Raw genomic sequence first — 13,905 nt, forward strand, 5'->3', positions numbered from 1 at the left:
GACAGATTCGAAATTCAAATGTAATATTTTTTTATAATTAAGTGTAACAGTATTTATGGCCAGACTAAGTATTTATTCCTTTCACTATACAGGCAAAATCACGGGCGGAATGCTAGTACATTATAAATAGTAAATTCATAGTAAATAATATAACATTGAATTTTTACACCATTATTAATTTTATAGTGATTCTTTAAATCAAACAGTATGTAATAACTTATGTAATCTTATTATTCTTCCACTTATTTAAATTTTATGGAAGTGTCTCTCTCAATGTTGCAACGAGTCATAATCATATTTTTTTTATTTATACATAAGCATTATTTTTTTACATTATTATAACTTATAAAAAGCAAATTTGAATGTTTAGAACCTTAACTTATTTTCCCAACTTCGTCACCGTAATTAACAATAAATTATTTGAAAAATTTTTAAAGAATAGAAAAAATCTGATCACGAGGCAGGATTCGAACCTGCGTATCTTGCCTAACCGTAGCAACGCCTAGCCTCTCGACCACCCGTGATCCTACGGGATCGGGTCCTATCTCATTTATAAAGCATTTCAATGCTATAAAACTAAAAATTAAATAAATTATTTGATATATATCTCGACGAATAATAAAACACAGAAAGAAATGTGAGAGTTAAATCCGTACTTCAATTAGTATCCACTCTGATGACATAAGTCAGAATAAATAGGTCTGAGATATTATTAACTGGTTGATTTTCAAAGCTCTTCATATGTGTATTAAGGTCTAAATTAAATAAGTGCTGCTTTAGATTTCAGCCTAATTGTATAGACCCTCGGCGATTAGACTCGCATGACTGGTTCCATGTTAATTTTGATTAATCGTTGCCAAAAATAGATTCTTAATTTAAAACGATTTTATTTTTCAATTAAAAAGTTGCCAGGATTAATTGTGATAAACAGTATTAATATAGCATAGTACAGTAAATAAAAATTTATACTCAGGTTTTTATTAACAACAACTCTAAGATTAATACAAATAATTTTATTATATCAATGTTGATAGAATCAACGTTTTTATAAGATACTAGAGCCGCATCGGTTTCGACTTTGGATCATGGTAATAAAATATAGCTTATAGGTCTCGGGGATCACATACACATGCAAGCTGAAAATATGTTGAAACGATCTGGTAGTTTCTGATACTAGCGCGTACAAACAAACAAGCTCTTCAGCGTTATATTATAACTTTTATTCACAGGTAAATAAATGAGTGAAGTTGTTATTTTTATAAATAAATAAGAATGTATTATACAGATTAATTTCTTTTAACGAAATATGCCATAGATTGCCATAGTTGACACAGGAAATTTTACATTTTAATTCAGGGTATCCATTGTTTAGTATTAGGTATTAAGTAGTTACATAAACTATTAGGTATTAAATCCTACTTATATTATATAAATATATAAATGGGAAAGTTTGAAAGAATGGGTGTTTGTACACAACAAACTCTTAAATGCTCTTTCACGCAACAACTACTGAACCGGTTGCAATGAAATTTTGTACATTAATAGCTAGACGACTGGAATAACACATAGGCAACTTTTTATCCCGATATTCCTACGCGATACGGACTTACGCGTGTGAAACTGCGGGGCGCAGCTAGTAGTTATATAAAGTTAAAAAAATATAAACACAAAAAGCCCCAATCATTTATTCTATTTACCGTTTCAATCCTGAAGTCAGATAATTGTTAATGATTAAATATTTTATTGCAAAAACTGATGAAAATAATTTCACAAATGTATCATTGTTAAGTAGAGCTTATCCAATAAACATGTAATTATACGACACTCGATGAAAATGCTTTCATTGACCTTATTCTATGTTTCACTGCGCAAATATATCGTATTTGCAATTAAAACCTGGTAGTTAAGGCATGAGCGTAAGCGATTTAAAGAACAATACGTGAAGGAAGAAAACAAAACATGTTTTTTTTATGATTTTGCACTTTTATGAATTAATGGGATACGAGGTTCGCTTATATTTGAAAATATTGAAGATAGTTTATCATAGTCAACATCTATATAATTAAATGTTTCTCTTTCCATAAAGCAATATGAAAATGTAAAAAGCAGCAGATTAATTATAATTATTTGTACAGTATCTCGCCTTGCGGCGGTGTTTTATTTATTATTTTTCTTTCAATATAAATCTACAGTCTGCTCCACTTATTTTTCACATATGTGTTTCAGCACGTCAGCCTGTTTTAAAATTTGTATCATATCTTTAAAGTCTTCTTTCTTTGAGTAATATTATCAGACATTTTATCACATTGACATTCGTTTTAATCATGGTATGGTATTTGGTATGTCACAGTTTATATAGCGGTATGTAGATTTACTGTATAGTGAAAAAATAGGTCTGAAAACCAATTACAAGTCCTTTTTTAAGTGAATAAAATCGCTCCGCTCATAACTTATCGCATCCTACGCGGTATAATTTACACTTGGAAAGCGGAAAACCGGTACGACGTGCTAATTCCCAGCGATTGCCTTGACATTGAAACTATAATTTAATAGTTAGGTGATAATTAATTGTGTACTATATGTACTTAATATTAACATCTGTTTACGGGTAAGATATGCTAATGAAATTGATTTTGATGATGGCTGAACACTCTGTGAGAATTTCTAGGGGAAATTTTGTATCTTTCAGACCTTTGATCGATTCAATTCGACAGAATGTGTTTTTGGTTATGTAACCAAATTGTTGTGTACCTTTTTAGAATCTAGAGTACCTCACCCTCCAGGGACGCCGGTTATCTTTTTGTAGAAATAATTTTTATTGAGGGTAATCTTCTCTTTTTATCGCTGAGCAAGCAAAGGAGCAGGCCACCTGACGTGGAGTGGTCACCGCCCATAAACAGTTATAACACTTTTTATTACAAAGAATATGACGTCAGAGCTAACGAGCACATGTATCTCCTGGTGTTAAACAGTCTCCAGAGTGAGTGTATTGCCATCTTCAAAAAAGATCTATCATCAAAGAGAAGAAGAGATTTTTTATTTATTTTTGTAAACTTTTTCAATGAAGCGTGTTTTTTATGAATTTACCACATAACCACAACATTCCCAACGGAAAATAGGAAATTAAGTTATCCATTGATACTTGGTCGTATTAGAATTTTTTTTTATAATAGACAGGCAAGCGTTTGCCCACAATCCCACCTGATGGGAAGCGGAGATGTGATCCACATGATTGCACGTCTACCTAGAAGATAAAAGAACGAAACAATTTTTGTCCGTCTTTAAATATGCCAAAAATAGTTATGCTCTTGTCATATTTAATATCACTAATGTTTAAAAAAATCGCCTACAGAATTCTATTTTTTAAATAAATTCAATTTAAGCTTTTAAATATAATCATAAAAGATAAATGGACAGATATACAGATGTTTTATAAAACTCGAAGCTCCATCTATCTCAACATAATAACACATAAAATAACGTACTCGTCCCTAAAATGCCAAACAAAACACGTTTTTGAGGCCACTTAGTAGGTACTAAGCTTGCTAGGAAAGATTTTTCTTAACTGTAACTACTTTACTACTCTCTATCTCATAGATATTTGATACTAGCTGCGCCCCGCGGTAACCCGCGTAAGTCCGTATCCCGTAGGAGTATCGGGATAAAAAGTTGCCTATATGTTATTCCAGTTGTCCAGCTGTGTACGTACCAAATTTCATTGCACTCCGGTCAGAAGTTTTTACGCGAAAGAGCAACAAACACACAGACATCCTTACAAACTTTCGCATTTATAATATTAGTAGGACTAGTAGGATTTGAATTAAAATTTTGCTTATATGGAACAAAAACATCTATTTAAATGCTGAACCGTGCTCAAATTTGATGGTTGGAAAAATATAAAACTTACTGAATTACAAGCTGACCTAACGTAGTTTCGCCAGCACACCCTTATCACTAACGGTCATAAAATATATTTTCGGTTTATTCTCAGACCCAAGGAATTTGTATAAAATATTCCTACAAACTGGTCATGCCCTTCTGGAAAGTCTCGTTAGAAATAATTTGATACGATGTTATTATCACTACATAGTATAAAATAAAGTCGCTTTCTCTGTTTCTATGTCCCAATGTATGCTTATCTTTGAAACTACGCAACGGATTTTGATGGGGTTTTTTTTAATTGATATGGTGATTTAAAGAGAAAGGTTTATATGTTTAATAATATCTATTAATTTACTCCGCATTAACACGTGCGAAGCCGCGGGCAAATGCTAGTATCCTTATAAATTGTACGTGCTTAATTGTCTTGCCTTTATTTCTCATCGCAAGGGAGTTACATTTTTATATATGGTTTCGCAGAAGATAGGAGGCTAGAGTGATATAGGACACTTTTAAACATGTCATTTTAATACTAATATTACATCATTTGTCGCTGATTGTACAGCATTTCTAAATCATTTGAAATCATTGTAGTCTTTGCTGTTTTGGTATATATTTTACTGTAAGTTAAAGATATGTGAGTAAATAAATTAACAAAAATAAATTTTCATTTGTATTTTCTTTCATAATGCGAGGCAAAGCCGCGGGCGAAAAGCTAGTACGCATTCATAGACAAACGAAAAGTAAGAAGCAAAAGTTAGAAAACGACTTTCTTCCGTCTTTCATCTTTCATTGTTCACTTTGTGAACGCTGAGTGAACAATACGTAACCTTGAACTGATGACGGTGGGAATGCATTTCATTTTTCTTTGGCGGATTTTCTTAGCAATTTCATGATTTTCTTTTCGAATACGAATAATACGAAAGTAATTACTTTCGTGTACAATTAGCTGTGCTATCACTTTAATTTTCTTTTTCATACATTATGCAATTTGTCAATAATTTAGTAAGAAGTAAAATCACATGGTATACATTATTGATTCTTCTTCGAGATCATGATAATTTAATGAAGGGTTTCTTAAATTTAACAATATAGTAGTACAGACTATATTTAACAATATAGTCTGTAGTATCTTGGAAATATACTAAATCTTAATATATATAAATTGCATATTACATTGTTTGTCCGCGATGGACTCCTAAACTACTCAAGCGATTTTAATCAAATTTGCACACCATGTGCAGTTTCATCCGACTGAAAAGATAGCGTTGTTTATATTATTTCAATTACGATAAATGCCTACCCGGGCGAAGGCGTGCGGCTAGTAAGATAATAAATGTCATAGATATTTCTATGCTTAATATTAGTGTGGCAGTGTGGCTTAGGATTCATTACTTTATTATTACCGAAGGGGAAGATAACGAGGTACCATGATGCACGCAGTCCATTAAAGGCATAACAATTAGTCGCAGATTTGTTGGCCACCATAAACTCCATTCGGGATCTGAATGCAATAAGGCAGATGGACATTTGGAATGTATTGTATTGGGATAGAAATGGGGTCCTAGTAAGTGGACGCAACTCGCAAAAAAATACACGTAAACACCTCGTAAATTATAGCTAAGCATGTGTGTCATACTGATATTTAAGCCATTTAATTTCATCAAAATTTGAATCGTAGTTTTTACGCAAAAACATCTATGTATGATATGAGATAGATACGTACCCATCCATATAGTTTATTTATTTATTTGTATATTTATTTAATTAAAAGAAAACTTACATTTATAAATACAATCGTAGTAAAGTGGAAAAAAGAGAATAAGGCCAATTACAAGTTTTCACATGTATTTGTTTTATGTTTCATTGTACATAATAATGTAATTAAAAACGTCGTTTGAATTATAATCCCGCAGATTTAATGTTAGAAAAAGGCATTAGCCATATATTTTTTTAATTGATGTTCTGTGGTACAGAAAAGATGTAAATGCAAATTTATTCTGTATTAGGTCGTACTTGGTACCTATAAAATTGAAGTCGTTAAATTGATTTTAACATAAAATTATACCAGGATTATATTTGAAAGCTTCTCGTCAAAAGAACGAATTACAAGGTACTTGTCACTTAATTCCTCGCTACTGCTTAAATTTCCGTGATTAACAACGCTTTATACATTAATTTTGTTTGCCCAAGGGCGCTTAGAGCTCATGAGATTATTGAGTCAGCGTCCTAAATAATAATAAAGTCAAATCCTTGAAATGTTTTATTATTTGTATACGTTTATTAGAGTTTTTTCTCTGAAATAGGACACGAATAAGAAGCGTGACCATTTTGAATTTTATGAACCATTTACTATGATTTTGTTGACTATATTCAAGGCTACATATTATAGACATAACATCAGTATAACATTTATTATAACTTTTATAAATACAAAAGGGACCCCTGTCTGTTTGTCTCTCCTTCGCGCCTACTACTGGATGATGATGATGGAATTAATTGATAACTTGAAACCAGAGAAAGGACATAGATTTTATGTCCGAGAGAAGCCGCGGGCGGAATGCAAACTAGTACTTTTATATTATACTTAATATTTTACTCAATGCTAAAATTTTGCACGAAAAGATTTTCAAAAAAAGGTCTTTTCTATAGGAAATCTTTGTCATTTTAAATCCTTAAACTGCTATCCAGCAGCGTAAAACTTTTAAGACAATATCAAATTATTAATTAATCGATGATCCAAGGCAACTACAATCTTTCAATTTATTAGAAATCTCTATTTTCTTTGAAATTAAGGCAAAGAAATTTTGCTGATTCAAATCTATACTAGTGGACGCCCATCTATAAGTTGATAATGACTATAATGATGATAACGATGATTACTATGAAGGTGATGACGCGGATGATGATGGTGATCATTAATTTCCAGGTATCAACAGAAGAAACATTAAAGCGCGGCTTGAGCAACAAATGCGCATCACGGGAGACGTCGTCATGCATTGCCGTGGAGCTGGTCGGCTACGTGGACAGAATGCTGAGGACAGCTGCCTTCCAACTCAGTGATGATATGATGATCGTTGATGAAAGGTGAATTGCTTTTTATTCTCGTAGGTTTACAGCCGCATAGATCTGCAGTGTGCTATTGTTTTGTTTTTTTATTGTAACGAATAGGAAGGAAGCGCCTTCTACCATGATATTACCTGCTGGTAAGGGTTGATGTAGTTTAAGATGGAGCGCGCATCCCTAGATACCAGGCATAGGAAGCTGGTATTAAAATTATGGTATTTGAACAACTGATTTTTGGTATGCTGTGGTTTTCCTATATTCATTACATTTTGTTTGAAAAAGTCAGGTAAATTTCTTCTCTCTTTACGTATTTCCTCATTTAAGAAATAAATATTAAATACAGATTGGTTTAATGAATTTTGACAATGCTAAAATTTTTGTTTTCTTTAATAAACATTCCACATTCTTGTATCATCATCAGCCCATATATGTTCCCACTGCTGGGACACAGGCCTCCTATGAGGGTTCAGGCCATAATCCACCACGCTGGCCAAGTGCGGGTTGGCAGATGTCACATGCCGTCGAACTTTTAATTCTTGGACATGCCGGTTTCCTCACGATGTTTTCCTTCACCGTTTAAGCAGTGGTGATGTTATCTACATGCGCAGATAAATTGAAAGGTCAATTTATTTCCTGCGCGCTCGCCCGGTCTCGAACCCCGACTTATCGATTTTGAAGTCAAAGGTCCTCACCACTGAGCCACCACTGCTTTTTTCATTCACAACAACACATTCTTGTATAATAAATACATTTTTTTTCAAATAACAAGAAAAAGTTTTAATTAAAATCATGTTTCATAAATTCCACTTCATTTCTTAACAAATACCGTAAAACTGTTAGATTTAAACACGTTTTCTAGAATGTTCTCCTGGAATAAACGCGCTGTCTATAATAAATTGCTGTAATGTATCTACTGGGACTGACTAATCAACTTACCAAAACGTCGCGTAAGTGTAATTAGCACTAATGCGACTTACTAACTACCCACTTCGAACTAGACTTTATCGTGGCCGTAAATCGTAATTGCTTTCTAGACTTCTTTTGAGATGCTATCGATATTTCTATGTTTTCAGTATCAAATAGTCCCTCTATTCATTTTATTATTAACACGATAAAATGTAATTTCTATTGATACTCATTTACTATCATTATTTCGTGCTTTCCACGTCATTTACCAACGCGATATGACGAAATTAATTCCAATACCTAAATAGTAGAGTACAATCAATTCATCGAAATAATGAATTTACTAACAGACATTAAATATTAAATATGAATCACTGTTAATTATTGGCAATTCGGCCTTCATTCATGACATACAGCATTTACCATTGTTCAAATGTCATGTTAATTATTGAATATTAAATGCGCCTCATGTAAATAATAAATTTTAATATAACATTATTCGAAATAGCTGACTGAAAGTGAGGTAAAACAGTAGCGTAGTTCATACTTTAGTTGCAACAATGATTCCAATGATTTTGTAAAGAAAATAAAGTTCGATCGAACTTTCTCAAACAATCCAGAATCGTAACGTAATTTCTAAACAACAATGTTTCAACCTTATCTGTTAATTATTCCAGCAATGGCGCAGCAGCTGAAATCCCCATAAAGCCAGAGTCCCTCGCAAGGGCAGGCACATCATTAGAAGACCAAGCCCAACAGGTTATTATGGAAAAGCTCTGGAACTTCGCAACAACGCGGTCATTGAGGTACAGGATCCTGGACAACACAGATGTTGTGATTGCTGGCAGACAGGAGAAAGATGGAAGCCTCGGTGTAGGTTAGTATCTATACATACGTAATACGTGAGGCAAAAACTATTTACCATATATTGCTTGCAAGGCATAGAGACCGCCTTCTGCTAAGCGAGCGAGCGCGCAATGCAGTGCTTTAATTGCGAGATTCGCGAGAAAATAGTAGAAGAAAAGCGGCGACAAACATACTAATATAAATTGGGAACTATTTCATTTCTAGCTTATTTTATCTGTTCTGTATTAATGATTAAGTACGTTCAAGCATTCTGCCATCCAGGGCCCGTAACAGGCCAGCCCTTGCAGCCAATTTTGTTATAAATTGAATTACAATAATTAATATCACTTCTGTCGGCTGCCACTCGTGGCGTGAGATTCAATTTTAATTTCCACCCCTTCACATCTCAACCTTTGATCAAATTTCTTGGCATGTCTGGTTAACTTGAGGGCTTTGTAATCATGACTATAGATATAATTATATATCCGCGCACTTTATTACATAGCAGTTAAATTAATATATATCAGTTAGTTGATATATAATATTAATATATATACATACGCTTTTTATAACATTTTTCATCTCCTTAAGGTTGAACTCAGAAGTTATTATGTGCTTGATAATAACTCGTATTTCCTTGTTGAATCTTTTAAATTATTTATGTTTATTTTCTAACGATCATCAAAGATTTTGTGTTATCATGATGGAATTGCATTCGCCCCCACGTACGATTTTCTAATTAATTATTACTTGAAAAAATCATTTAAACACTAATTATAATCTGACAAGCTTATGTAAATCGCATTTGCATAATTTGAAAATTTAAGGCGATAAAAGTGATTTATTCTACTAAATAATTAATGTCACCTGCTGTGTAGGTACTTATATTTTAATTAAATGCAAATGAAATTCATTTTCGTGGGTTTAGCCTGGAGCCTTATTTGTTGATTAAATTAAACATGTTTTTAAAATTTTCATGAAAACGTTTGTGATAATTGAAAATATGGAATTGTTAGTACAATATTTTTTGACCGCGATTACAATTTTATAATATCTCAAAATCATGCAACGTGAATTTATTGATATTATTAAAAAATACGTTTTCTTTACTATTGAGGATGGGATTTTAAATAGCGGTAAATTAAAAAAAATATAACAGTACTAAAATATTTCGGTAGGTATTCTTATTTGGATACTTTCCCCTAAGAGACCGCGATAAAACTGTCAACATCCATTCTTTAAGCAAACAATAACAATATCCAATTACTAACGCTAGAAAATTGACTCTTAAAGAAACTTGCAAAATTTGTTTTCAATCGTTCTTCCGTATTACATGATAATATTATGTTAGTAATTTATTTCATCAAAACTGCAAACTAATCAAGAAAAAGCAATCATTTACTCGAGAGCCTTTATCTTCTAATTGCTACCGGCTCCACCCACTGGAGGGACTGACATATTATCCAGTACAAGTAGAAGAGAATGGACAAAAAAATGGTTGCCTGTAAAGTCGGTTTTACGGGCGAAGATTTTACGTGACAACGTCTTTTTTCCAACGCCAAGAACGCTCGAGAAAGACAGAGACAGAGACACAAGCACGCGCCGATTCAATGCGCCTAATTCTCTAGTGCTGCGCGCGCGGCGGACCGATCATAGTTCGGTGACTCATCGTAACCTTACCGGGCGTTACACTTTTTCATGAGTGACTCCGAGCCGCAACCTAATTTAAGACGTTGTCACATCAAAAAGTTTTAAGTATTATGACATTGACAGCTGTCAGAATACGCGGGATTTTAAGCGGCAACTGTTTGCCAGTGTGATTCAAGTACAATTAAAAGAAATTAGGGCTGCTATTTTCTGTATTAGCTTTTGTTACTCACCAACAATTTCTTATTCCTTTCAGGAGTATCAATGAAAGCACCGAAAGTATTCGAAAGTGGCAGACAACGAAACAAGAACATGGGGCCATTCCTTGCGGCGGCCGCTATGAAATTCGGCCTTCTCGGCGCCCTCACATTCAAGGGTCTTTATCTGATGGTTGGAAAGGCCCTCCTCATCTCCAAGATCGCTCTACTCCTAGCGACTATCATCGGACTGAAGAAATTATTCTCTCCTCAGGTGACCGATTAGCAACTGATTAAACTGTGATTGTGTTGCCAGGTGTTCGTTTAATGTCCCTATTTTTAGGGAAATATAATCTTGTCATTATGTTATTATTTATATTTATTAATCATAGAATTCCTTAATTATTAATAAGATTTGGATTAGAGTCTTGACATTAAAATATATTTTGTGCGACATTTTTATGTTACACCTGGTAACACTGTATTATGGAATGCATGGACGCTTATTAGGTTAAGACGTTCTTTGCAATTTACGACTGGTTGAGAAATAGATTTATTCTAAAGGGAAGAATTTTTACTTACAATATAAATATATTTATTTGAATCTGAGAATAATTTAGAAATATAAACTGTGGTATTCGTTTATATTCCTTACTAATATTATAAATGTGAAAGCATGTTTGTTTGTTATTTTTTTATTTGTTTGTCTTTCTTTCACATGATTTTTGTATCTGGAGTTAGGAGGCTAGAGAGTGTCATAGGCTAATTTTTACCGCGAAACATTTCATCCCCAGGGAAAAACCGCGGGCGAAAAGCTAGTTCCGTAAAATGTGCATGAATAATAAAAGAACATGAGATAATATAAAAAATATAGTAATATATATTGATTTGTTGATTTAATGTCAATATTAATTTATGTTTATGTCAATTCTTTATGTCTTTGTGACAATCCAATTTACTGACTTCTCAGTGTAACTTCTTCTTGAGTTAACTTGACAATATTTAAGAAAATTTCAAAAACCGTAACGCCACTCTATATAACATGATCACCACAGTTTATAACTGAACAATTTTTTCTTCTCTGAAATTCTAACAATCGGAAATCATCTTCCCTTAGCGATATTGAAATGCTTCCAACCGTCTTGAAGACAGTTCGGAATAGCAATGATTTTCTCGCCAGTCAAGCATGAAAGCATGTGCATGATTAAAATCTATTGAAACTATACTGTGTTTAATTTCTTATATTCGTTTGTAAGTACTTCAGCCATTAAGCATCTCCGTGTTTGCACGACTTGTCTGTTTTATTTCTTATATATAGACCAATTCTTTAGCAACCTCCAATGACAGATGAATGAATTGTTAAAACACGCTATCACGTATCGTCTTTTTCTTAGAGAATCGTCATTAAATAATGATACAAGTTTTTTACAGCTGCCTAGAGAATTCAGAATAAAGATACGCTGAACTGTTTCCACACTACAATCTTGTATTTTAATAATATTTTATTTAGAAATTCAAAACTTATTAACGGATTTTAAACGCGATTTATTCATTAAAGGGAGTCTCCACGTGAGCACGCTCGCTGTAGTGTTCGAAACGTCGAGTTAATAATTTAATGAATAAATCGCGTTTAAAATCCGTTGAAAATTTTTTAATTTCTAAATGTATAATACTCGCATAAAATGAAACACAAGAAAATACAATGTTTTATTTATCAATAATTTTTTTTTTTTAATCTATTGTTATATATTATTTTAAGTACCCTTACTTTAAATAATATATAGCAATAAATTTAAGTAATTGCAATGTGCATTGTACAGGGTATTAATTTGTATCAAAATGTTATATTCATTATAAATACATATATAATATGTTTGTTTTTAGCACGAGTATTATATATGTATATCATTCATAATTATACAAATTGTTTAGAGATTTTTAAAAAAGCTACAGTCAACTTTCCATTCTAAAGAAATATATGATTCTAGAAAAATATATGAAAACAATATGCCACAGAGAAGGGTATCTAGCTGTTTCATTTTTTTATCTGAGACGATGTTGCCATCTTCACTAAATAGCTTTTATTTATCCGATGTGCACTCTTAGCCTTTTCAACTGAGGTCCACGAAAATGTATGGTTTATTCAATTCGATTGCTTTTTTTGTTAGTTTTCTTAGTTAATTTTTAACCGATTAACGTAATTATAGAATCTGGTGTAGTATCTTTTGAGGGAGATATCTCCCCAGAAAAGTCAATGTTCATTTTCAACCGACATCCGAAAAACGATGGAGGTTCTCTATTCGACTGTGTTTTTTTGTTTGTTATTCGACAACTTCGTGAGTTCTCAACCGATTGACGTGATTCTTATTGTGTTTGATAGAAGATTAAGGTAATTTCGTCTAATTTTAGAATTTGGAGTTATACCTCGCTCTCAGGGACGTCAGTGACCTTTTGTAATATATAAGACCTATTCGATGTTATACTAATTGCGGTGAACAAGTGTAAAATGTCAATATTATAAAAAAGAATTAATTTTCAAATACATTCCAGGCTATCATCAAAAAGGACTAAATCATATCGGTGAATGGGATCTGACGGAGATTTTGGCGAAAGGATGATACCAGCTTCTAACAAATAACCGCAAAATTAGGAATTAATTCTGGACGTTTCTATATCGTGTGATCATCAAACAATTGTACCTACTACAATTGGAATAACTGAAATTATTAATTCCTAACATTGCACTACCCGACATAGGTATATAACGAATGTAAATAATATTTATTTATTTATTTTAACTAAGATAATTCTACTAACTTGTACAATATACTGGTTTCGCATTTAAAACGTAAGCATTTGCTTGATAAATAACATGGAATGTACTAACAATTGTGTATGTGGATTAAATAATTATTCACTAACCATTCATTTATTTCATAACCCTTCATGCTTTTTATCCATACTAATTTAAGCTGAAATTTTTGTTTGCTTGAACGAGTTTACCACCGGAACTTCTAGACCGATATCGAACATATTTTCGTCTTTGAATTTGTAGTTATGTCTGTGCTAATATGCAATATATGTTCCTCGGGCGAAGTCTCGGCTGACTACTAGCTAAAAATAGACACAATATAATAGTCCCATTATTTATACAACAATTTAATATTGACTTAGGCACTCCAACGACCTTGCAAAACCTAACTGTATTTAATTAGGACGTTTTAATTCTTGACATGCTAAGGGTATTTTATTTATTATATTGTTTAATAAAACTTTATTTTACTATACGTTTTGATATAGAAAGGTAGAAGAATTGTTTATTTGATGAACACGTCAATTAGATACATTATATCGAAAATATACG

At 32.5% G+C, this 13,905-nt stretch overlaps 1 protein-coding gene across 2 annotated transcripts in view; it reads left to right on the forward strand.

Annotated features, from left to right (window-relative positions):
- Positions 1 to 13,462, forward strand: part of LOC119837948 — a 15,405-nt gene extending 1,943 nt beyond the window's left edge. The window contains exons 2-5 of one of the 2 annotated variants that reach the window (XM_038363743.1): positions 6,809 to 6,966; positions 8,529 to 8,728; positions 10,601 to 10,815; positions 13,107 to 13,462. In XM_038363743.1, coding sequence (XP_038219671.1) covers positions 6,809 to 6,966; positions 8,529 to 8,728; positions 10,601 to 10,815; positions 13,107 to 13,112 — 579 coding nt within the window. In that variant the 3' untranslated portion in view covers positions 13,113 to 13,462. Of the gene's footprint in view, positions 1 to 6,808; positions 6,967 to 8,528; positions 8,729 to 10,600; positions 10,816 to 13,091 lie in introns of both variants that reach the window. The other variant, XM_038363742.1, reaches the window with a different exon arrangement.
- Positions 13,463 to 13,905: the final 443 nt, after the last annotated feature.

Source organism: Zerene cesonia, chromosome 29 (genome assembly GCF_012273895.1).
Source record: "Zerene cesonia ecotype Mississippi chromosome 29, Zerene_cesonia_1.1, whole genome shotgun sequence".
NCBI lineage: Eukaryota > Metazoa > Arthropoda > Insecta > Lepidoptera > Pieridae > Zerene > Zerene cesonia.